This window comes from Hippocampus guttulatus, chromosome 10 (assembly GCF_054856545.1).
Source record: "Hippocampus guttulatus isolate MCC_2025c chromosome 10, RoL_Hgut_1.0, whole genome shotgun sequence".
In the NCBI taxonomy this organism is placed as follows: Eukaryota; Metazoa; Chordata; class Actinopteri; order Syngnathiformes; family Syngnathidae; genus Hippocampus; species Hippocampus guttulatus.
Window position 1 is genome coordinate 259,447 of NC_141270.1, and position 22,830 is coordinate 282,276.

A 22,830-nucleotide genomic window follows, 5' to 3' on the forward strand; every position below is an offset into this window, starting at 1 on the left:
CAAAACCTTTGGTGAAACGCATTGATCGATGGACACTTGGAATGTGCTTCCATTTGCCCGTATCTCGCTATTTCAGATGAGCTTGACTGGATCTGGTTTGGACATGGGATTTGGGGGGGGGGGGGGGGGGGTTTGAGCAGGTTCCAAACCATTTGGGTTCAGAGACCTTGGCAGGTGGACATTTTTCCCCCTTACAATCTCAACGTGAATCATACATAACTACCACGTGTGTTGAATGCCGTAGGAATTAAAAAGTGGCCTATTTTTGAAAAGAAAAAAAAGTTGTTACAATAACAAAATATTTTCTTTTTTTTGGAGGTCTTTTGAGAATAAAGTGGGTCACAAATGACAGTATCAAATGACGAAATCCAGCTCATCATTCAAATCTCCATGCCATCGTTATCTACGCATCGGTTTACTTATGCCGCCGAATCGCGCGGCTCTACCTAAAGGTTGCGGTAATACACGAGTTGCGTTTACGGTATTCGCCAGCTCCTCCTTCTGCCCGCGACCCTCGCCGCGTCCTTCCTCCCTGGCCTCGGCCAGTTTGTCCTTGAGGGCCTGCGCGTCACGTTGCCGCTGCGCCGTCTGCCGGGCGAGCTCCCTGGACAGCTGCTGGCACCGCACCTCCACCTGCACCGAGGCACGCAAAGAGTAGTCAGAAGGCCACATCGTCGCCGAGGTTGATGGCTCATTGCAAATGGACCGGCATTGACAGTGAGGCGACCAGATAGGAAGTGGTTCCATTTTCGGATTGATCCTCACTTCAGATTTCTGTCCCTGTTCTGCTTGTTTGACTGGGAACTTTGTGGAAGTTCCACAGAGTCTTTACCGCATGTGTTTTTTCACACGCACACGCGCACTTACGATGCCTTTTATTTGATTCAATCTATCTGTAAGCCATTTAGGAGATCAGCCTGAAATGATATTTGTGCGTTTTAGGTTTAAGATGTGGTACGATGATGTTTTAAACTACAGTACCAGGCTTTTTTTGGGGGGGGGGGGGGTCAATTAAATATAAAACGGTTCTCACTCTTCATAAAAGGGCGCGGCCTGTATTTGCAGTACGATTTACTCCAAAATAAATGGCATAGGGGGGAAAACACAAACAGAGACAATAAAAGCAAAGCTTGTTTTGAATATATCGCCTTTTTCTTGTAAGCGAAGGGGAAATAGACTTTTGTGAAAAAAATGTTGGGATTCCATCTTACAGCCATTTGGCCCAGCCCACGTGGGCTGTGAAAATCCGACCTCAGCTCTGTGCAGGTGGGCCTCCTCGGCCATCTCAACGGCGCCTTTGACTTGGAGACAGGCCGACCACTCCCGATGCTGGACCTCCTGCCGAGCGGACCGCGCCGCGCTCAGAGCCGCCAGCAGCTCGTCCCGCTCCCTGCCACCCAAAAGCGTAGTGGCACATGTATGTATCATATAAATAGGAACACAAATGATAGACGTGTACAGTTGACCCAGGTTCATCACAGGAGATGAAAAAAATGAATTCAAAATATCATCCAAATATCGATTATTCAAATAATCGTTCGTCACAGCTCAATTCTCAAGCGACTATATTCTTTCTTCAGGAGAATTTTTGGCAACTCGAGCAATCAATACAGCAGGGCAGACCGTACCGCGCTGACTTTACTCACTTGGCGAGCCGGTCCACAACCTGGCCGTGCGCAGTGGCAGGAGCGCCGGCCAAGAGCGCCGCCTCCTGCGCGCACTTCAGACACGAGGCGGCCACACGCGGCGCAGCGTCAGCCCGCAGCGCCGCTGCCTCCTTCTCGCTACGTCTCAGATGGCCAGTCAGTTCCTCGCACTCCTTCTGACTGAGCGCAAGGTCCCGCCTGGGGGTGCAAGAGCCACAGGAGGATGACGGCAAGGCGGGAGACTTAAGTGACAAGAAAAAAATCCCAGGCCAACCTGTGAGAGATGACCTGAGCCTCAAGTCTTTCGATCTGGGCCTGATGCATCAACTTCAATTCTTCCTGACACACACACACACGCAACATTTAGTGGGTCTGTGTGTGTGTGTGTGTGTGTGCGCAGTTTAAAAAATAAATAAATAAAATTAATGCTCCATAACAATCTGAAATAGTAAAAATAATAAGCAAAATAAATCTCATTTTGCTAAATTAAAACATACACGGTAAATTAACTTGGCTAACATTATGAACTAAAACACACATTTGTGTTCATTTTCAAGAATAAATAAATTAAACAATATAAATATCCCAAAAATATTTTGAAATGTGTTTCTTTGAAATGACACACAATATACTTTGTAGAAAACAATTTCGATTGCACTATGAAATAAAATGATGCATGTTTGTGTTTTACACACACACACACACACAGGTATGTGGAAATAGATATAATAAAATTTCCGATCGTTGGTAACAGTAGTGGTGCATTTGATGTGTAACACACTGCAATGTACTGGGACGCCGGCCTCCGTGAACAAAAGCTGAAAAGGTAATAATTATACTAAATATAGATTGAATTTAATTTGAATAAGGCTGCACCTTATAAGTTTCCAACACATCAGATTAGAATGAAATATAAGATGAATTTATCTTGTATGGCATCGCATTACCTAGCGAGTGTCGCGAAACTGTGTGCGTCTAGCAATAAAATGCACATGTGAAAATGGTGAACAGCACGGAGATGTGAGAGGAGGAGCAGGGGAACTGGGCGCTGGGGGACAAACCAGCTCATGTTTCCATGCTGTGTGCTTCTCCTCTCCCTGGGGACCGGGACTGTCACCTGCCATATTTTCATGCACCTAAAAACACAAGATGGACCGCCGGCTATGAAAGGATGTCGGCACGCTTCGGATTAAAATGTGTCTACAAGTGAGTTCTTCTGAAGTTGGCCCCATTCATTTCGAACCACACCCCAAAAATCAAGCAATTTCAGACAGAATGTGACAAGAGGATGTTGAGTGGGCTGGAATTCTTTGATTCTTCCTTTTAGATCTACATACAGACCTGAGAGAGAGAGAGAGAGAGAGAGAGAGAGAGAGAGAGAGAGAGAGAGAGAGAGAGAGAGAGAGAGAGAGAGAGAGAGAGAGAGAGAGAGAGAGAGAGAGAGAGAGAGAGAGAGAGAGAGAGAGAGAGAAAAGAATGTGTGTGTGTGCTTTACCGTGCAGTTTGAAGGTATGTGGTGGTTCTTTGGAGACACATCGACATGTTTGGTCTTGAGCTCCGCACGCAGTTTCTCATTCTCCACCACCACCACTCGGATGCGCCGTTTGAGCTCCTGCTGGTCCTCCTGTCCCCCAGACAGACACACACACACAGGCAAACGCAAACACACACGCGCGCGCACATTACATCATAAAACTAAGCCAGCTGAACACACAAATTTTGATACAAACTTTGCAGAATCGGACTTCAGCCTCCAGGTGTTGGATGTAGTCTGGCGGGTTGTGAGTCACTGGGACCAGGTCCTGACAACAACAAGTGGTCCAAAACATAAACATGTAATCGTATAAAGACTGCAAATATATATAATGTTTTATATATATATATATATATATATATATATATATACACACACAGTATATACACACACACACACACACACACACACACAAAATACAGCTGCCACTATCAAATCCTTTTTGGAAGTGAACATCTGATTGAGAATTCCCTATAGTCAATAATCAAAGTCATCGGATGGACATGCACGAGATAGATGGATGGATAGATAGATAAAACATGGTATGACATGTTGACTGCACCTTTGAAAGAGAGAGGGGAGCAGGCATATCCTTGCCCTGCTTCAACAGGAGGCTCTTCAGCTGATTGACTGTGCGGCAGCACACACACACACAGACACACAAAAGTGATTACAAGCCTTGAACCTTTACACTTTTAATTACCGTAACATCGATGCTAATTCCCATTAGCCTGTCTATGGTGTTTTGCTTTGTATGAGCATTAAGCTTGCAGACTTTCCAATTTAAAAATATCAACAAAAAAAAAAAAGAAAAAAGGGAAAAAAATACATTTAGGTTGAAAATGTTGGTGCTTAATATACAGTGTTTAATTCTCTTTTGTTTTGTATGAGTTTTACAGTAGCTTCCAACGTTTTGGTGCTGAGGCCAAATCCATGTCTAACACAAAGAATATTTGCTTTGCCACCATCTTCGGGCATCTTTGTGTCAAGGAACTGTGATGTGATGAGCTTGATATTTCAGTCTGACCATAGTCTTGTCTAATTCAGAAAAAGTGCTATGTCACCATAAAATGGCACCTAACGGCAATTATAAACCTTTTTGAGTGGCCGTCAAATACTCACAGATTTTCCTTATTTGCGGCAGTGCTGCGGTCCCTGTCATTGCAAGAATTATTTTTGCGTCACCTGCTTCGCTTTGTTTCTTCTGGCACCACACAGGCCGGTCCTTCTCCAATGCGGAGGCGAGGGTGCCATCACTGCCACCGCCGCATCTGATCGGCTCATCTTCCTCATCGTCATCGTGGTGGAGCTGCTCCAGAGCGTCGCTGAGCTGCTGTAGGCTTTGGTTGGCCCGCTCTGAAACGCACAAGCAGATGTTCATTATTATCCAACCTTCCATTTTCCATCGCGCTTGTTATCATTTGTGACATGGGTTCGCTGGTATCACAAAGCACATAGCAACAATCCTGTGGGGAATTTTATGTTTGTTTGTTTTTTTAAGGTGAATTTTTTTTGGAACCTGATAAAAATGTGCTGACTGGTTTGGTAAAACATAACATGTCATTAAATGAAACATTTGGTGTGACAATTAAACCTTAAACAATATACCAAGACAACAGTATAATATTTCAATTAAATGTATTGAAAATGAAGACCTAAATTGCTCCATACAGGAACGCCACATTCAAGATTCCACCCCCAAACTTCGAGGAAGATGTTTTCACCACTATGCCACTGCAAACTACAACCACAGTAATCCACATAGAATTAAAATCAAAATGAAGCGTTATCATTGTCATAAAAGCGAGATACTGGCACAGCTACTGTACTGCATCCCATTTTTAAAAAGCAATGTCGGAGTACCTAATTGTTATGTCCAATGTCCTGTCAGCCCAAAACGGCAACCTGTGGCATTATCTTAGAACTGGGACTAAACGTGTGTCGATTAAATAACTATGAGACGATTTGATGTTTAAATTAGACAAAAAAAACCCCACAGACTCAGTAAACGGAAAGATGCCTCGAGGCAAATCTGTTTAATCTTGAACGCGTTGCTAATGTGAATGCTAACTAGAATTAGCCACATTAGCGAGGACCCACAAACACAAAACAGCGTCCACTCACGCCTCAGCTGTTTCTGGTAACCATTCGGATGCTCTGCTTCCTCCTCGTCCGATTCGAAATGTTTCATTTATAGCACTTTAATGACACTCGGGGGTTGAATGTTGTGATTAAACATGCTACCGAAGCCACAAGTAGTAACAATTTAGAGCCGCGCGTAACAACAGTAAAGTTGGAGTGATTGTTTTCTCGACTCTCGCGTCCCTAAAAAGGCGGTGTAACTTTAATCACGTCGCCGCCCGGGCACAGTAAGACAACGCCTGATAAGTGATACAAAACAAGATACCCTTCAAAGTGAGTGACTTCGACGGAATGCTGGGAGTTGTAGTCAGTATTCATAGTGTAAAACCCAAATACGATATCTCTGTCTATCTATCACCATTATTCATACATACATACTGTACATATACACACTATATATATATATATACACAGTATACTGTATATACACACTATATATATATATATATATATATATATATATATATACACACACACACATACATACAGTATATATAAAGAGAGATAGATATAAAAAATGAATATGGTCAGGTTTTCAGTCAAATGTGTGGCACAAGGACCACTAGTAGTATGTGGATAGACCCATTCTTGTGGTACATGAGAATCAGAGTCCAACTTTCCATATGTGATTTGGCTTAAACTATCTTTTTCTCATTCCATTGCGTACAGTTCAGATGTCTTTCACAAGTGTAGATTTGCATTCAATCTTTTCGAGCTGTTTGAAGACAGTTGAAATTATGTCCATTTTTTTATTGGAGTTTTGTTGGATTTTTTTTTTATGTCCAGTGCGTTTTAATTGAATCATGAAAGTCCTAACAGCGCATCATTCAGATTCTGAATCATGTTACTTACAATGGTATGAAATGTACTTTTTATTACTGTTGCCTCATTTTTGATGCGCAACGGAGCCTGCTAGGCCACTGTTGGTAATTAGCATGGAACTTGGAGAGCTACGAATTGCTGAGGTGGCCTTTGGTGTAAAAAGCTTGAGAACCACAACTGTATTGTTATTCGTGACTGTTGTTTCTTAAAAGCTTGACGCAAGAAGAGTGCAACAATGAGGCCGCAGATTAAAAAACACAAGTAGACAGAATTCTGATTTCTCCATAAAAAATAATTCATTTCAGGACAACATATAAATAATTATTGAATCACACAATACAGATATCTTGATATGAATAAATACTTCAACAAATAAAACCAGGCTAGTCTTTTCTTTTCTTTTTTTTTGTCTCTCCATGTAATACCCCATTGTGGAACTGTCCCACAAATAAAAACTTGCATGATTTGTTCCATGTCCCGAAGCGTAGCTCCTTTTTTTGTTTTTTCTTTTTCTGACGCTGTTTGGATTAAGGTGGGTCCGGAGGCCGTGAAAGCGCACGGAGATCAATAGTGTACGCACACTACACTTGAACGTGAAGGCAGACTTGGCCCGCACACGGAAGGACATACTGTACGCCCGGCTCTTATTTGAGGCCGATACAGTGCAACTTCCCACGTCAAACACAAACCAACCAGTGTTTTTCCTCCACTAAGAAACAATGGGAAGCCACTTCATCCCTTGCACACTCACACTGTAGCCGCCGTACGACAATGATACTTCAATATTTAAACCCCCGGCGGTCCAATTTTGAGGCCCCGACATGAGGAAAATGTGCCATAACTGCCACATTCTTTAAACTCCTGTGGTTATTTTCATGCTAACCGTTAGCTTCAATGCTATCAATGTTAGCTTGGAGAAATGATTGCAAAAGGTCAATTTTAAGACGATCTCGGACACGTCAATCATATAAGACAATGTAGGCATTCTAAAGTTAAATAAAACGAGGTAGCCTTTGAAGTTGCCAGAGTTTGTAAGCAAATTGTGGTCCATTTCAGGGTACGAGTTATAACGTGCACATTGTGTCATTGTGGTCTGAAAGCGAAATAAAGTTCAAATTGCTCAGACGACTGGCAAACGTCAAACAGACAGGGGAGAAGAGTGGGACGTTTGTCTGTTTTAGGGGGTCTCTTTAGTCCCGGCCATGAGCCATTGTGGGATTTACATTTGCTTTGGCTTTGGAAAATTCTGATCGTGACTCAAATTTCATGAATGGAAACAAACTCAAGGCCACTCTGATCACTTGAAAGCTTCTCTGGTCATTTTCATAACAGTCACTTTGCTAGCAAAAGGAGCATCTGCTTGGTAAAAACCTGATTATGAATGTTCATTGTATTTGATTTATTTAGAGTCAAATTTAAGAATTTTGAAAAAGTGTGATTATTCTCGCAATGTCACTTATTTGGGGAGTCAAATTTAAGACTTTTAGGGCCATTTTGTGGAGAAAAATCTTTTAATTCTTAATGGAATGCTATTTTTGGTTGTGGGGCTTCCTAGCGTCATATTTTCAGCTATTTATTAGTCACGGTTGCATTCACAAATATTTTAAGGCCTTACAAGAAGGAAAGATCACGTTACAAACTCAGATTATTCAAGTTTTAGGGCGTTTGATGTGTGGGCGTTCCACTGTATCAAAGATGTCTAGCTTGTCCGAGGCGGCCATTTTTTAAGGAGGTATAACAACAACCGTTTGGCGCTTGATGGCACGTGTACATTATTTTGGCAAATAAAGCTCCACCAAAAAAGGAACCCAAAGCTAGTATTAAAATACATCTGGAACTAAAACCCACAAAAATCCCCAAGTAAAAAAATAAAAGAGGAATGTCAGTTTTGAGACGCACACGTGTGTTTTGAGTGTGTGTTTAGAGGTGAGGCATCAGGTCGGAAGGTCCCGCAGCACGGACCCAGATCCATATTCACAAATGCACTTCAACCCTCCTGTTAGTTGCCAAGCTCAGGAAAAAGCAAGCTTGTTTCTTCCTGGGTCAATTCCTGTGTAATTATCACAGAAAGTGTTTTTTTGGGGGGGTGGGGGGGGGGCAAGGAGAAAAAGAAAAAAAAATGTTTGAACAGCAAATAAGCTGTCGATTTGTCACATGAAACGACATCTCATGACCGTGGAAGTGCACTGCTGCTAGACCACACACAAAAATATGATAACGTGATCAATTTCCCATTTGAACACGATGAGATTCACGTTGTTAACGTGAGAAGTTCAAAACGAGACGACGAAGCAGGTGCAGGTCACTGACGGAGCCCTGTTGGTGTCTCTTCAAGTAAAGGTACTATCGAGGTCACTTTGCTGCACTTCTGCAACAATGCAAAAAAAAATAAAAAAATCAATCAACGAAAGCTAAGGCCACGTCTCGTGTATGATTTATACGCGCGCAGAGTTTTTACGAGTGGCGTAAAAACGATCACGTTGACAAGTGATAACGTCAGGTCAATTCAAACGTGATCATTTGTCAAGTGCGGAACTTCTCACAACATGAAAGGCATCGCATTGAAACGTGACACTTAGAATGTACGATTCATCGCGTCATCGGGTGCGTGATACCCCCAGAACAAACTTTTTCTGGCACGGCAGCAAATTCGCTTCCAAAACAATGAGCAACTGCAGGAACGGTTTCAATCCATCTTTAGTCCTCGACTTGTTTTGCATGTCAAAATCGGGATCCGAAAGAAGTTTTGGCTGTGAGTGACCAGTGACATAACAGGAGGGTTGATATCATAAGAAGAAGAAGAAGAAGAATAGCGGGAGCGCTGATCGGGCGGGGATCAGGCTCCCCCGGTCCGTCGTAAAGGCAAAAACTTGCGGAGGATCAGCCCCGATACGTGACTGGGGCAAAAACACATTCAGATACTTTGCGCCGGACCGAGGAGGCAATTCAACGGTCCGTGTGCGCGCGCGCGCGCCTGTGCATATGGTCTGCGTGTAGGTGCCGAAGTGGTCGGCGAAGAGGCAAAAAACAACATCCAAGGCAACTGATCTGTTGTGAGCGGGGCTTGCGAAAGGTACAGCGTCAATGCCCGATGACGTTGCGTGCGGCACCACAACCGGCGGGCGCCTGCCCCGTCTGTCTCGCAAGATTACACAACAGAGACTTTAGTCCACGCACACATGGCAATTTTCAAAAATAAGGATGTTTTCCATCGCGTGCGGCGCGATGACGTGGCCCGAAAGGAAAAGGAGCTGGTGAGACGAGGCCAAGTATTCGAGTCGAGCCACGTTAAGAATTGTGAAAGGAAAAGAAGGAGAAAAGTCGTAATAGGAGGGAAGAGTCGGAAGCCCCCCCCACCCCCCACCCCACAATGTATTTTCGGGAGTAAAGTCACACTCTTCCAAGAGCAATGCTTTTGTTTCGTCTTGGAAAAAAAAGCCTTCATGTCACAACAAAAGCTGTCCGTCCATGCTGCCTTGTTTCTTTGTTAAGACGGTCACATTAAAACAGTCATTGTTTCCAAGAAAAAAAATAGTGAAGCAACCAGAAAGTACATCTCAAAATAAAGTCCTAATTTAAAAGAATTGTTCATTTTAGAGCCGCATCATTATCATTTTAGTCTTGTTCGATTACAACTTTATTCTTGGAAATCAAGAACATTTTGGAACCAATTTTTCGACTGCTCTTGTGAGACAATTTTGAAAAATGAGATGACGACTTTCCTCTGGAAAGATGACTGCGTTAGGACGGCAAATTTGTTTTTGTGAGAATCCAACTTTGTTTTCTTTTTTGTAAATATCACAAAAGACACTTTGTCGTCTGAACTGCGTTGCGGTTCGGGCCAAATGAAGGTGACGTCAGCTCAGGAAAATGGAGCCCCGTCGCTTAAATGTCACGTCGGACGAAGGAGACGAGCCACCCTTTGGCAAGTCTCTACCCTGCTCAGCCTTGCCTTAAAAAATAAAAGTGCATTTACGAGACCTCAGTGGCTGGAAGATATACGGTACTTCTATATCTCCCCCCATCCCCATCCCATATTGGTTTGGACACCCATCGATTTGTTCGGCATAACTGTCAGTTCCATCTACAAAGGTGCGGTTCCCTCAAAGGAGCACTCGCACTGGGTTGATTGTAAGAGCTCGCTTCTTTTTTCTGAAGGATTTGAAGTGGGGGCTGGGGGGCATTTTGGTTGGTCGCAACGCTCTCTCGCGCTCGTACCCTGGAGAACAAATGCTAAGACAGACAGACGAGGGCTCGAAATCCTTGGCTGCGGTGGACAAGAGCGATTCCCAACCGGGGTGCCGCCGCGGCACATTCCCGTTTCATCCGATTCCACCGAACGTCGTCGACTACAAATCGTATCTTTCGCATCCATCTTTCCGTCGCAGCCGAAGATGCCGCGCCACGGTGCCCAAAAAAGTCGTCATCGGTGGTCTTTGCCACGTGCCTGCGAATCTCTTTGGTTTCAAACTCAAACAAGGCTCGCCGTTGCTTTCCAAGGGCGTTTGCAATACGTTTCATTTGGGGGTTGCAATCGCGGGGCACGTACGAGACTCGCGGGTTGGCTTGTTTGCAGACAAAACTCACCAATTTGGCGTTTGAAACTTTGATTCCGTTCCTATTAAATCTTGTGCCACGGAACGAGGTTGAAGCAAAAGTAGTGCTTTGCCACCATCTCACGCTGCGGCATATCCCTTTCCGTGACATTTCGGAGTGGCGGCGTGACGAGTGACTTTCCAAACGAATGTGCCCCAGCTCACACGAGGTTGGGAATCACTAGTCTAAAAAAAAAAAAGCGGATGCTTTCGGTCGACGTACAAGCATACAATCATTGCGTCCGGCACGAGTGGGCAGGTACCTTGAAATACATTTTGTACACGTGCGGCCGCAGCTCGTCGAATGGTCTCGACTGCACAGAGAGGTATCGCGGAGGCCATGTCGACCGCGCGCACGCTCCGCCACGCGCACTCACGCGTTCGCTTATCCCCCCCGCGTGCGCACGCACTCGGTCTTCACATTCTACACGGGGGAGGAAAGGGTGTTGAACGGGGGGGTTGATTTTCAGGCCCCAAGGTCACGGGGTTAGTCACGAGCCAGCGAGCGGGTCGGACGGCGGAGCGGCGCTGGGGCGCTCATCCGCGGTAGATCTGTTTGAAGTGGTGGCACTCGTTGCAGTAGCCCTGCTTCTCTTGGTTGGCGTAGTGGTCGCAGCCCTGCGTCCGGCAGCGCTGCTTGGACTTCTCCTTGGGCGCCTGCGCCCGCCGGCCGGCGTCTCGGCCCTGGCCCCCCCGCGTGTGGCACTCGGGGCAGAGGTCCGTGCAGCCCGGGGACACGTTGCTGCAGCCGCTCCGCCGGCACTGCGTCTGCGTCTGCGTCTGCGACTGCTGCGTGGATCGGGGTTTGGTGGCTCGCTCGCGCTATCGGGGCAAACGTGACAAAGGGCAGAAGGTCAGCTCACTAAATCAACAGCTACTGCACGAAGAGGCCCATCCAAATTCCCGCCGTTATACGGCTAACTAAATGTTCTCATCGAGATTGACTGGTAGGACGCATCTGAAATCTGGGGGGGGCACCCTCCATGATACCAACGGTCCTACGCTACTTGGGGGAACTGAGGTACTCAATTACAAACTGCTTCTATATACATATATGGCCATCCACAACCTGGCCCCTCCTTACCTATCCGACCTTCTCCAGGTGCATATCCCCTCCCGCTCCCTCAGATCCTCGTCCTCCCTCCGCCTGTCAGCGCCCCCTGCCCGACTGAGCACCATGGGAGCCAGAGCCTTCAGTCACGCTGCTCCAAAGCTCTGGAACAACCTACCTCCGGACCTCCAAAACTGCACACCTCTTTCCACTTTCAAGTCCCGTCTAAAAACACACCTGTTCAGGATTGCCTACAACACATAGCTCTTCCATTTCCTATGTTTTTATGATTTTATGTCCTGTTTTTACATAATATCTCGTTTACTAATTTTTACATTGTATTTTCTTATTGTCTGTACAGTGTCCTTGGGTGGCATGAAAGGCGCTTTTAAATAAAATGCATTATTATTATTATTATTATTATTATTATTATTACTCCTCAGTTGTAGATAAAAGTACATGCAAAATCAATTTTTGAAATGACATAAAAATAGACATTTACCGAGCGGTCAATCAAGGAAGACGAACAAAAAAAATGGCAAAGCAGACGATCGCATGCTCGCAAGGGCGTTGGAGGAAGTTGTCGAATGATGCAATCTGAAAATTTTGCCATCCAAATCACCACGATAAAAGAGAAAGATATTGCAGCCAGAATGTTTGAGTATACGCCACCTTTGGGGCGGATGAAACGGCCTCCAAATGAATATCGATCGACGTTCATGACATTGGCGTGATCCGAATGAGAGGAAGCGGCACCTACCGCCACGGGGGGAGGGGAGCGGGGCGCGCGATGCGCGGCCTTGTTGAGCCGTGCGCTTTGCTCTTTGACGTAGCACTTGTCGCAGTAGCCCTCCAGCATGGCCTTGCCCAGCGCGCCGCAGCCTGGCCCGCGACACCGCGAGGCGTTCTGGAAGCCGGCCTCCGCGCCGTGCCGGCCCTGCGCCGGGGCCGGGGTCGGGGTCGGGGTCGGGGTCGGGGCCGGGGCCGGGGCCGGGGCCGGGGCCGGGGCCGGGGCGGGAGGTGTCAGGTCTGTGACGGGAAGACGCAAAGTTCGGGAAAAGAGACGACGACACGACGGGCGTCGTGTCTTCTTTTCATTTTCAACTGGCCGACAACCACAACAGTAAGAAGGGACGGGAGGTGACCGATGCTCGCTATCCAACCTCCGGGTCACGTCAACCCAACGAAACGCATACAGTGGCATGATGAAAAAGAGCGCCGTCTTGCCTGATAAACAAAAACCCATCACAAAAGAGACTGGAGAGAAACCGGTTTGGTCAAGTCACATTCCTGCAGGATTCGTGCCTTCAAAGGGGCGCGCGAGGCCTGCCCAAGTGTGACTCTTTTCCGTTTCTATTTGGCCGTCCCGTGCAATCAACTTCTGAAGGTAAATCTTGACTTTTTTTTGTTGTTGATGGAGAGTTAACTCCTGAAAGATGAAGCCTTGTCTTCTTGTGAATTTGGACTTTAAGCTCATCAAATTTATTGGTCTTATATTTGGGCATTATCCTCGACAAATGACCTTTTCTCCGTGGGAATAAATTGCATCTTCGGTCTCATATTTTGACCTTTCTTTTACTTTACGATCATACTCTAAAAAATATCTTCATCGGGAACTTTTTGGGGTAGCCTTTGTTCACAACATAGTCCGATTTTTTTTTTTTCAATCTCGATCGCGTACGTGCCCCCCCTTCCCTCCAATAATTTGACAAATGACCAAATAACCGTAAATAATAATGACATTCGGATCGCCAATTGAAAATGGAAAGAACGAGGGAATGATGAGGAAAGAACTTACGGTGGTTGGTCTGATAGTCAACGTAGCAAATGGTGCAGAAGCCCAACTTCTCGGGCGTGCCGAAGAACTGGCAACCGGATCTCTTGCAGGGGCGGGCGAGCGGGGCCTGCCAGGCGGAGCCGCGGGCCGGCCGCTCGGGGTCCCTCGGCCGGCCCCGGGCCGCGGACGAGGCCTCGGTCCCGGGCCGGCCGGGCCGCGGCTCCCCCGCTTCGGGAGCCTGCCGCCTCTGCGCGCAGGGCGCGCACAGCCCGTTGAATATCCGAAAGGCTTCCTGCCTGCACGTGCCGCAGCGCTCGGCTTCCGCCTGCCGGGGGGGCCCCCCCCACTGGCTCCAGCCGCCGGGACCCTGCGCGGCAAGGGCGTCCGGGTTCTGCCTGGAGTTGAAGCAGCGCTCGCACAGCCCGGCGTGCTCCACGCTGAGGGTGAAGAGGCAGCCGGGGCTTTTGCACTTCATGGCGTGAGTTTCGCTGTACAGGCTGAGGCTGGGCGCGGTGGGCGGCGGGGCCGAGCCCGGGCCGGACGGAGCCGCCGCCCGGCCGGACGAGGACGACGGCGGGCTGCCGCCGCGGCCCCCCCTGGAGCTCCCCTCGCCGCTGTCCGAAACGCCGCCGCCGCCCTTGGCGCGCACCAGGCCTTCTAGCCGGCCGGCGGTGGCCTGGCGTTTCTCGAAGCACTCGTGGCAGTGCGGCTGCGTGTCCACCGACACGTAGAAGGTGCAGCGCGGCGTGGCGCAGCGGATCTCGATGAGCGACAGCTGAGAGACGGAGAAGGGCGGCGGGCGCTGGGGCTGGGCCGCCCACGCCTGCTCCTTGTCCTCCTGCCAGCGCTGGTACTCGTGGTTGACCAGCTGCAGGTAGTCCTCCATCAGGTTCATGTCCTCCGGCAGGTTGCCCTCGTCCAACCTTTTGGACCACAGACGACACCGCGCTTACAACCTGATGGCTATCAGATATATGGTTTGATGCTGCCGGACATCGTTTTGAAAAGTCTTTGTCCGCATTCACCGTCTGCGCTCCCGACTCGTCTGCACTCCCAGATTTCCGATTTATTTTTTTTGTTGTTGTTTTGGCTTCCTTTTAGTACTTCAGCCTGACCGATACAGATTTGTGAAGGCCGGTGCCGATATTTGACAAGATGAAAATCCAATAACCGATTTATAAGGCCGTTAATTTTCAAAGAATATTGAATGAATGATAAGACTGTTTCAGTCCTTTAACGCAGTAAAGAAAGGTATGACAGGAAAAGATTCGACTGTTCAATACAGTTTTTGTTGTTTTTTTTTTTAAATGCAGGCGGAAAAAAAATCCCCAAATCTCAGTCGTTTTTTTTTGTGGGGGGGGCTTAAAAAAAGTTTGAATGTAATGATCTTGTCTTATGTTGTAACGTGATAATGCGCAAGAAAAACGATCTGCCACAAGAACTGCCAAGCGATTTTCGAAAGGAAAGTACCGTGCGGCGTTGATGATGCGCGTGGCGTCGCATCCCAATCCGATGACGGGGATCTCGATGAGCAGCAGGTAGTCTTTGAGGAGGCTCTCCTTCAGCTGCTGCTCCTTCTCCATCAGGAAGTGCACCTTCAGCTCCTCAAAGCCTCCTCGTCCGGGATTGATCAGCGGCACGGCTCGGATTTCTTCCGCGGGGAAACCGAGTCAAGACGTTACAAATCGAAGCTTGGCTCTTAATAGGCTACTCCGATTGCGTCGGGGGGGAATGGAGTTGAGCGCGAGCCTATCAACGGCAACCGGCGACCCATTTTTTTGGGGGGGTTTTTAACGGGCTCGCGGGGATGAGTAAGATTCACGGCGACCGAGGCTTACCGGGGCCGCTGTCTTTGATGGTGACGAGGGGCGCAAAGTGCTGCGAGTCGTAGCCCAGCACGATGGGGTACTTGTAGCACTCGGCCGGCGGCCAGTGCAGCGGGAGGTAAATCCCGCCCACGTTGAGGGGGGAGATGGTCGAACCCGATTTCATGCTCCTCAGCACCTGGTCTGTCGGTGAAGAAAATCACTGTTCAGTCCCGCTCCGACTCCAAAACCTTCAGACTTGATTCTCCAAATAGTCATTGTCCTTGCCAATGGGACGTTATCCTTTTTGAACGTGTTCTCTTTCAGAATATTTGGACTTCATTGTCACACCATGATGCCCCCCCCCCCCGCTTGTAACTTTACAGTTTGAAATTTCCAGTTTAAAATGACGACTTTGGATGCAAAGAGCAAATTGAGATTCTAGTCCCAAAATGTGATGTTTTCCTAGTAAATTTCTCGAGATTCATTGGGGCATTTTCATACTTATATTGTCATGTTGTTCACCCGATGTTTAGGACATTGGAAATACTTTTTTGCTTGTTGTGTCCGTTATTTTTCTGTCTTCTTTTAATCCAAAATTCAGTTTGGAAAGAGTGTGACTTGATAGTCATATTACACATTCACATTTTATGGGAAACTGTGATATCATGGAATGTTTTTCAGATGCGTATCTTCGAGGGGACACTTTTTCTTCTTGAGTTACAAATATCCTGATGGGTCTACGTGTACGGGGTTTAGATAGAAAGCACACAAGTGTTGTTACCCTACTAGCATAAGTGCCCAAGTTGTTTTCTTCCGACCATGACATCAAAAATACCCCCCGCCCCATGTCTGTTGATTGTCAGTCATCCGGGTCACGGTAATCCGCAAAGGCCGAACGGGGTCGAGCGGCTTCTTGTGGTTTTGATGAATTTGTCGCGTGTACCTGAAATGACGATGATGGGTCTGCGCAGGATGTTGGACAGGACGAAGATGTGAATGTCCTCCAGCGAGTCAAACTGCAGGCCGTTGCTAGTGGAGACGGGAGAGGCCATGTTGACGATCTTGTCCCACTCGTCCTCCCAGTTCTGGAAAGCGTGCGACACGCCGAGGCAATTTATGGATTTATGGATCAAAATGAACGACGGCTACAGGCGGGCGCGCCGTAAGCGCGCCTCGTTACCGTGGTGGTGTAGCGGAGGCCCGTCTGGGTGAACCCTTGGGAGTGCAGAAGCTGGGCCTGGAAGCGTGCCCGAAAGACGCCGGTGTCCGTCTCCTTGAGGACTCCGTGGAGGGCTTTCCGGAGGACCAGGTCCGTGTCCTGGACGCCCAGCATGTACTGGGAGGCGGCGTGGAGCAAACAGTTGCCATCTCCTTCACAAACACGCACACACAAAAAAAAAAACATTGGACGGCTTTTATTTACTATTTCATAGTTGTCCCCTCACAATCGCAACTTAACATTTTGACTTCATTCATACGTTTTTTTTCTCCAATTTTTTGACATTTTAACTTTGATCTTGTCATTTTTAGACATTCTGCTAAAAATGATTTGCGCATAAAAGTTGCTACTTTATTCTTGTGACATCCTTTTTGAATTAAAGGCAACCCCTCCCCCATCAAGTTTAGGACAAATGTACCAAGCCAAACCTTCTTAGGGAGGCAACATAAAAGGCAATTTAACCAGGGCAATGTGTGCATTCAGAACCAAAGGCCACTGATAATGACAGTAGATTGTGTCTACATAACACACACACACACACACACGGAAGGAGGAGTGTGGGGATTTTCCGCGCTGTGGGCTTGATGATGCGCTGATATGACGCTCACACGTCTGAAAGCAGCAACTGAGCCGAGCTTCTCCTTGAGAGGTCAACCATGAGAAGCCGCGTGAAGGGAAATGAACCTCCGTTGTATTGTATTGTGTAAAACAGGGCGCATGGGGCCCTGGGGCAGCGGGGTCGCTGCCATCTCGCGCCTCTGATTTGACAAACAAGAAGGCATCTTGCCAGGGGAATAACAACCACTCAAAGACGCAAAGCATGACGCGCTAAGTGTCAATCGATTGTCCCGCGCTCACGGGCACGTTAACTGACCTGTTATCTCATTCATAAAGAAGTGTCGCTTTATGGATTGATTGATTGCGGGGCCTCGGTACAGTACTTGCAGGCGCAACCCAACGACATCGTTGCGCTGACTTAAAAGCCTCCTTGGGTCTTTCTGGCATTGTGAAATTTGGTTTGGAGAACCTTGTTGTTGCCGCACTCGAGAGGAATTTCCCAGCTTGCGCTCTTCATAATCTTCATCCTGGCTCATCAAACGCAGCACTTAGCTGCTCCCGGATTTTCCGCGGTTGAATGCTGGTGCGTTATCTTGAAACCGCAAGTGCCACTGCTAGCGTCATTCACATCGAGTATGAATGAGCGTGCGACTGCATCACAAACTCGACACAATTTCACAAGCAAACAAACTGAAGAGAAAAGTTGAAGGGGAAAAAAATAAAAAAAGTAGTCACGAACTAAGACGAGAATGGGAGAGTTGAAATCGGGGGCGTCAAACTCATTTTCATCACGGGCCACATTTTAGTTAGCATTTCCCTCGGAGGGCCATTATGACTGAAATCATATCGAGAAGAACAACAACAGTCTATTCAACTATTCTTTAAGTTACAAAAGCATCCTTTTCTTGCATTTTGTCTCCGTCAACTAGTTTTACACGGTCCGGTTGACCAGCACCCATTTTCCAACGCTTATGGTGCGGCCATGCTTAACTGCCGAGCTGTTGCTGTCGACGTCATCTAATGCGGGCGGAGCATGGCGCTGACATTTGCGTGAAGCTTGAATTAGAAGAGCTCTTTTCGGGGAAAACGGGGGCAATGGACTCGGAAACGAGTATGGCCCACGCAAAGAGCTGCGATTCTTATGACCTTCTCCAGGTGGCTCTTCGTCGACGGACTGCGTGCGCGCGAACGTGCCTCGAGTGCCAGTGACTCAGTAGCGGACATTTAATGCGTGTGTGTGTGCGTGTCCTCTGCTGAATGTCACGTCCGGGTCCTTGAGAGTGAGGCAAGCTTTTCGCTCTGGCGTGTGACGGTGGGTCTCACTTTGATGACATCGTCAGCACACGCCAGGGCAGAGTATGTGGCTGTTGCCGGCAGCGGAGCGCCAGGAAAGTTTGAGTCGACTTCGGGGTGCTTTCTAAAGAGGAACTGAGCCGATGCGAGCGAGTGTGTCACGGTCGCTTCTGAGTCAGCACTCTGGACCGGTTCCTCCTCCCGGCTGTCGTAGTGGCGCTTGCGATAAAAGGTGAGATTATTTCCGCTTCCTCCTGCGCCACTTTGGGCCGACGCCGCCTCCTGGCAAAGCCGCGGCGCGCAACGAAGCGGCCCCCCGCACAAGCCCTCCTCATTGGGAATCTTCCAATTAATGGCAGTTTAGCATGGGCCGTTTTTGTTGGAGGGGAGCCGGTTCTGGTCGAGGCTCATTTGAGCAAATGTCAAAGTAGGCGTTGGATTTTTTTTGTTTTTGTCAGTGACTTTGTGAGACCGTCACCGCAACGAGGATGTCACGAGGGTCTCGATTTACGCGGCCTGCCCCGTAGTTGGTCTTGATTTTAACGACAAGTTCTTGTTTAGATCAGGTCATGTTCAATAACACCTACGTCAGGCATGTCCAACTCCGGGCCTAGAGGGCCTACTGTCCTGCGCGCTCGCATCTGATTTAACGAGCCCGAGACACACCTGACGCCCCAAGGCGGGGTGTAAATCTTCTTCCCGGCCACGTCAATCTATCGAAGAAGCGGCGAGATTTACAGCCCTCATGCACACATGGCGAAAAATGGGGTGGGGGGGGGGGGCGCTGTCAAGAAAAGGGTGCGAAAGCACAGCATTTCCACAGCGTGCTTACCTGAAAAAAGCCACCACAGAAAAAAGGCGCAGTCTCAGCACAAGCGAAATCGCGCGCGGATGAATAGTTTTCGTAAACAATCACGAACCCGAAGAAAGCTGCTTTTGCTTAGACACCGTGGCCAAACAGACCACCGGAAGGACAGCCAAGAGGTGAACCAGGGACGACTGACACCCTTAACCTTATTGAAGCCACTCAGAAGCGGGAATACGCTCATACGAGCAAAATACATCACAACAATATTTAGGCAAAGGGAATCGCACAGAAGAACTTGGGCGCACCCTTGCTGCCATTGCGGGCAACCAGAACCAGAGCCAGAACCAGAACCAGGTGAATGTTAAGTTCGGAAAAAGACCCCAATAGACAACGCGCATCAAGTAGGCGGAAACAAGCGACCGAGGTTCTTCAAGGTAGCTCAAACTAACGAAATAACTCCAAAGAAACTCGGAAAAAAAATCAAATCAAAACGAAAATACTTTGCCAAAAACTAACAATCCATCCCTTTTCTAATTGGGCTCCTCCTCGGGAGGGTGGTCGCGGGCGTGCCGCCGCCTATCCCAGCTGTGCCCGGGCGGGAGGCGGGGGACACCCTCAACTGCTTGCCAGCCAACGGCGACCTCCACACCTCCGGTTTCGAAAACTAACTCCAATTACGGTGAAACCGTCTTCTGCTTTGGTCTTTGTCAAGGAGTACCTTGCGTGAGCCTTCGGGGTCCCTTTCAAATGCCTTCATTTGGCTAATGTACCGCAGAAGGAAGGGCGAGCGGTTGTTGGAGAATTGGCAACCTGAGGAAAGGCCCTTTTTTCAAAGACACAGCAAGGACACGGGACCTTCAGATGGCCGGGAAGACAGCCAACATTCCGCTTAAAACAAAGCCACAGGTGGCGCGATAACCTCGCACTCTTCCACTAGCCCATCGGTACTTTGCACACAACAAAACAAACAAACAAACAAACAAACAAAAACCAAAACACACTAACAAAAAAGCCGGTGAATTCGGGACAAACCATAAAACAAAACAAAAAGCAAAAGAGACATGGAAGGAAAAGGCACAATAGCAGCAACGGCGAGCGAGCGAGTGAGTGAGTTTACCGTTGGTCCGCAGAGGGACCATCTTCTTCACCTCCCGGCACCAGTTGAGCTTCTTCTCCTGCTCCAACGAGGCCTGCATGGCCCGGTCCAAGATGGCGGCCTGCACCACCTCACGGAAGGCCTGCGGGAAGTGGTTCATGGCGATCATCTCCAGCGTGTAGCGGTGCATGCCGCGCAGGTGGTGCATGAGGCCGCCGCTGGCCGCCGGCTTCAGCACGTCGTTGGGCACCCGCTGGCGGATCTTCACCGCCTTCAGCAGGTTGGACACGAACAGGAACTTGGGGAGGAAGTTCTGGCCCTGCGACATGGCGGCGAGGGACGGGAACCGGCGGGGGCCGAGCGGCGGCGGCGGCGGTACGAGGCGGAAACTGCAACAGAGGGAGACGGCGTGGTCGGTGAGTCTGCCGGGAAACCGCGGCCGCAGATTCCCCCCCCCCCCCCTTTGATGCTCTTTTCCATTGATAGCTGTCTTGGGAAAGCACCGCAAACACAATCGGCACTCCGCTAAATCAAATCCGGAATATGAGATCCTTGTTTTCTGCTTGGTCTCCACCAAAAGAAAAGACACACACACACACACACACACACACACACACACACACACACAAAGTGGGGGTGGAGGGGGGGCTCCCACTGGTCGGAATTTGGTGGTCAGCTCAAAACGTCTCCGAAGGCATTTTAGAAGGTGCGGCTTGGAATTGAAGCGGACTTACATGGGACAGGAGAAGAGAGCCAATCTCTATTTTACGTTCATGGATGCTACAGCTTCTTGTTGCTTTCAAGCTTAGCTTGGCGCAGACGTGTGCACATTGCAGCATGACATCTTTGATCCATGCTGCAATGTCAAAAATTGGCAGAATTTTCACTTGATTTATATTTTTGTGACACACATGAACACATTACAATATCAGACAAAGACAATGTCATTGAAAAATGACCCCCTATCAGGCAAGATTTCTCTCTGTTGTAACAAATACCTAAGGACCAAGTATCATAAAGCAGTCAAAATGTTCTCAATGTAAATTACCAACCAAAAAAATTCTTTGCATTCATTACATATACTGATCATGAATCTGTTACCAGAATTTGAATCTGCCCGATATCAGAATCAGCATAAATGAATTGTCAGGAGGGCCATCCAGCGGGATAAACCAGCCGTCCGTTGCCCGCAAAGGTGCCAAACCAACAACAGGCTGACGGAGGTCGCCCTATCTCCACTTGATATTTCGACGCCATTTTGTTCCCTTATTCCAGCACTGTCCAATGATATTGTTCTAGCTGGGGGGTTAATGTTGTTGTCACATAACTATTGGATGGCAGAAGGTACAATAAACCCGCAAGGCACCTGTTCCCAACCTTACGACAGAATAATAATAAAAGCTTTGTGTCCAACTAAAGAGGCCCGTGTTTCACAATGACAAAGTCAACTTGTGAGTCAGTCATGACAAGATCATCATTGCATCAGTACTTTTAGGTCCTTTTTTGATTTCTCAAATGTAAAATGGGTGCCTGAGGGGCAGGGGCGACAATTTGGCCCCTGCGCCTTGAGTTTGACACCTGTGCCATAGCGGTTTGGTTCACGTCTCCAACAGTAGCAGGCGCAGGAGTAAAGGTGGAAGGGATTGGGGGGTGGGGGGGTGTCCAAACATACAACACACATTAGGACACGTGCTGACGTAATGCCCAACAACAACAATACAGCCCGACGAGGCCTCCGAATAGCGTCCGCTCAGAGGCGGCCGTGTCCCGGCTAAACGGCCCCCGCGACGGCCCGCTGGCCGGAGGAGGATGACGTCTTTGTAAACAATGGCTGTCGTGAGCCGCTCGCTTCCTCCGCCGACTCGAGGAGGCCCCCACACCACCGCCACCGGCGCCGCCTCCTCCTCGGACTCGCCTGCCGAGCCCGAGCCGAGGAGACGCGTCGTCGGGCCCTGCTTACCTGTCCGACGTGCGCGGCGGGCTGGCGCTACAACAAAAGCCGCCGGATGCTCGGCGGCCTCGTCCTCTCGCTCGGCGCCATTCGAGCTTCTCCTCTCGGCGCGGTAATCTTTTTTGGGGGGCGGGGAAGGCGGGGGGTACCGCTCGCACTTTGACGAGCCTTCTCGTTCGCGACGAGTGCACGCGTGGACGCCGACGAGAGCGTTTAAAACCATGTGGGAAAAAAAAGAAAGAGAGCGGAGGGGAGAAAAAGCCCAAGTCAAGGGGATTTCCACGCGGGGACTTTCCGTCCACCCATTTTTTTCCCCTCCCTCACGCAAGTCACCCCACCCCTCCCCCCTCCCCTCCACTCCCCTCCCTCCCCTCCCTCACCCCTCCCCTCCACTCCCCTCCCTCCCTCACCCCTCCCCTCCACTCCCCTCCCTCCCTCACCCCTGGGGGCTGTTAGCCTGGGCGCCGCCAGGGGGGGCTGCAGGATGCAGCCGTCTTGAGTGTGCAAAGATAACTACGCGAAATAACAAT

The 22,830-nt window shown here is 48.6% G+C and overlaps 2 protein-coding genes across 10 annotated transcripts in view; both read right to left on the bottom strand.

Annotated features, from left to right (window-relative positions):
- sdccag8 (SHH signaling and ciliogenesis regulator sdccag8) overlaps positions 1-11,120 on the bottom strand; it is a 32,067-nt gene extending 20,947 nt beyond the window's left edge. The window contains exons 1-10 of one of the 6 annotated variants that reach the window (XM_086121610.1): positions 5,305-5,503; positions 4,366-4,536; positions 3,743-3,810; positions 3,377-3,448; positions 3,142-3,270; positions 2,708-2,782; positions 1,921-1,985; positions 1,647-1,844; positions 1,252-1,390; positions 481-633 (exon numbers count right to left, since the gene is read on the bottom strand). In XM_086121610.1, the coding sequence (XP_085977736.1) occupies positions 481-633; positions 1,252-1,390; positions 1,647-1,844; positions 1,921-1,985; positions 2,708-2,782; positions 3,142-3,270; positions 3,377-3,448; positions 3,743-3,810; positions 4,366-4,536; positions 5,305-5,371 (1,137 nt within the window). In that variant the 5' untranslated portion in view covers positions 5,372-5,503. Of the gene's footprint in view, positions 1-480; positions 634-1,251; positions 1,391-1,646; positions 1,845-1,920; positions 1,986-2,593; positions 2,783-3,141; positions 3,271-3,376; positions 3,449-3,742; positions 3,811-4,365; positions 4,537-5,304; positions 5,510-11,002 lie in introns of those variants that run through there. The other 5 variants (XM_086121611.1, XM_086121612.1, XM_086121609.1 and 2 more) reach the window with 5 other exon arrangements.
- On the bottom strand, positions 6,416-22,607 carry tnfaip3 (tumor necrosis factor, alpha-induced protein 3). 4 transcript variants are annotated; one of them, XM_086121607.1, is made up of 11 exons: positions 22,310-22,607; positions 20,371-20,738; positions 16,556-16,743; positions 16,319-16,460; positions 15,406-15,576; positions 15,038-15,218; positions 13,589-14,490; positions 12,551-12,819; positions 11,003-11,561; positions 10,732-10,925; positions 6,416-8,512 (listed from the first exon to the last, which is right to left on the bottom strand). In XM_086121607.1, exons 2-9 carry the CDS (start codon positions 20,675-20,677, stop codon positions 11,277-11,279), a joined length of 2,445 nt encoding a protein of 814 aa, XP_085977733.1. In that variant the 5' UTR covers positions 20,678-20,738; positions 22,310-22,607; the 3' UTR covers positions 6,416-8,512; positions 10,732-10,925; positions 11,003-11,276. The 4 variants fall into 4 exon arrangements, with proteins under 4 accessions (XP_085977733.1, XP_085977732.1, XP_085977731.1 ...); XM_086121606.1 differs by having other exon boundaries at positions 6,416-8,194; positions 16,556-16,746; XM_086121605.1 differs by having other exon boundaries at positions 16,556-16,746.
- Positions 22,608-22,830: the final 223 nt, after the last annotated feature.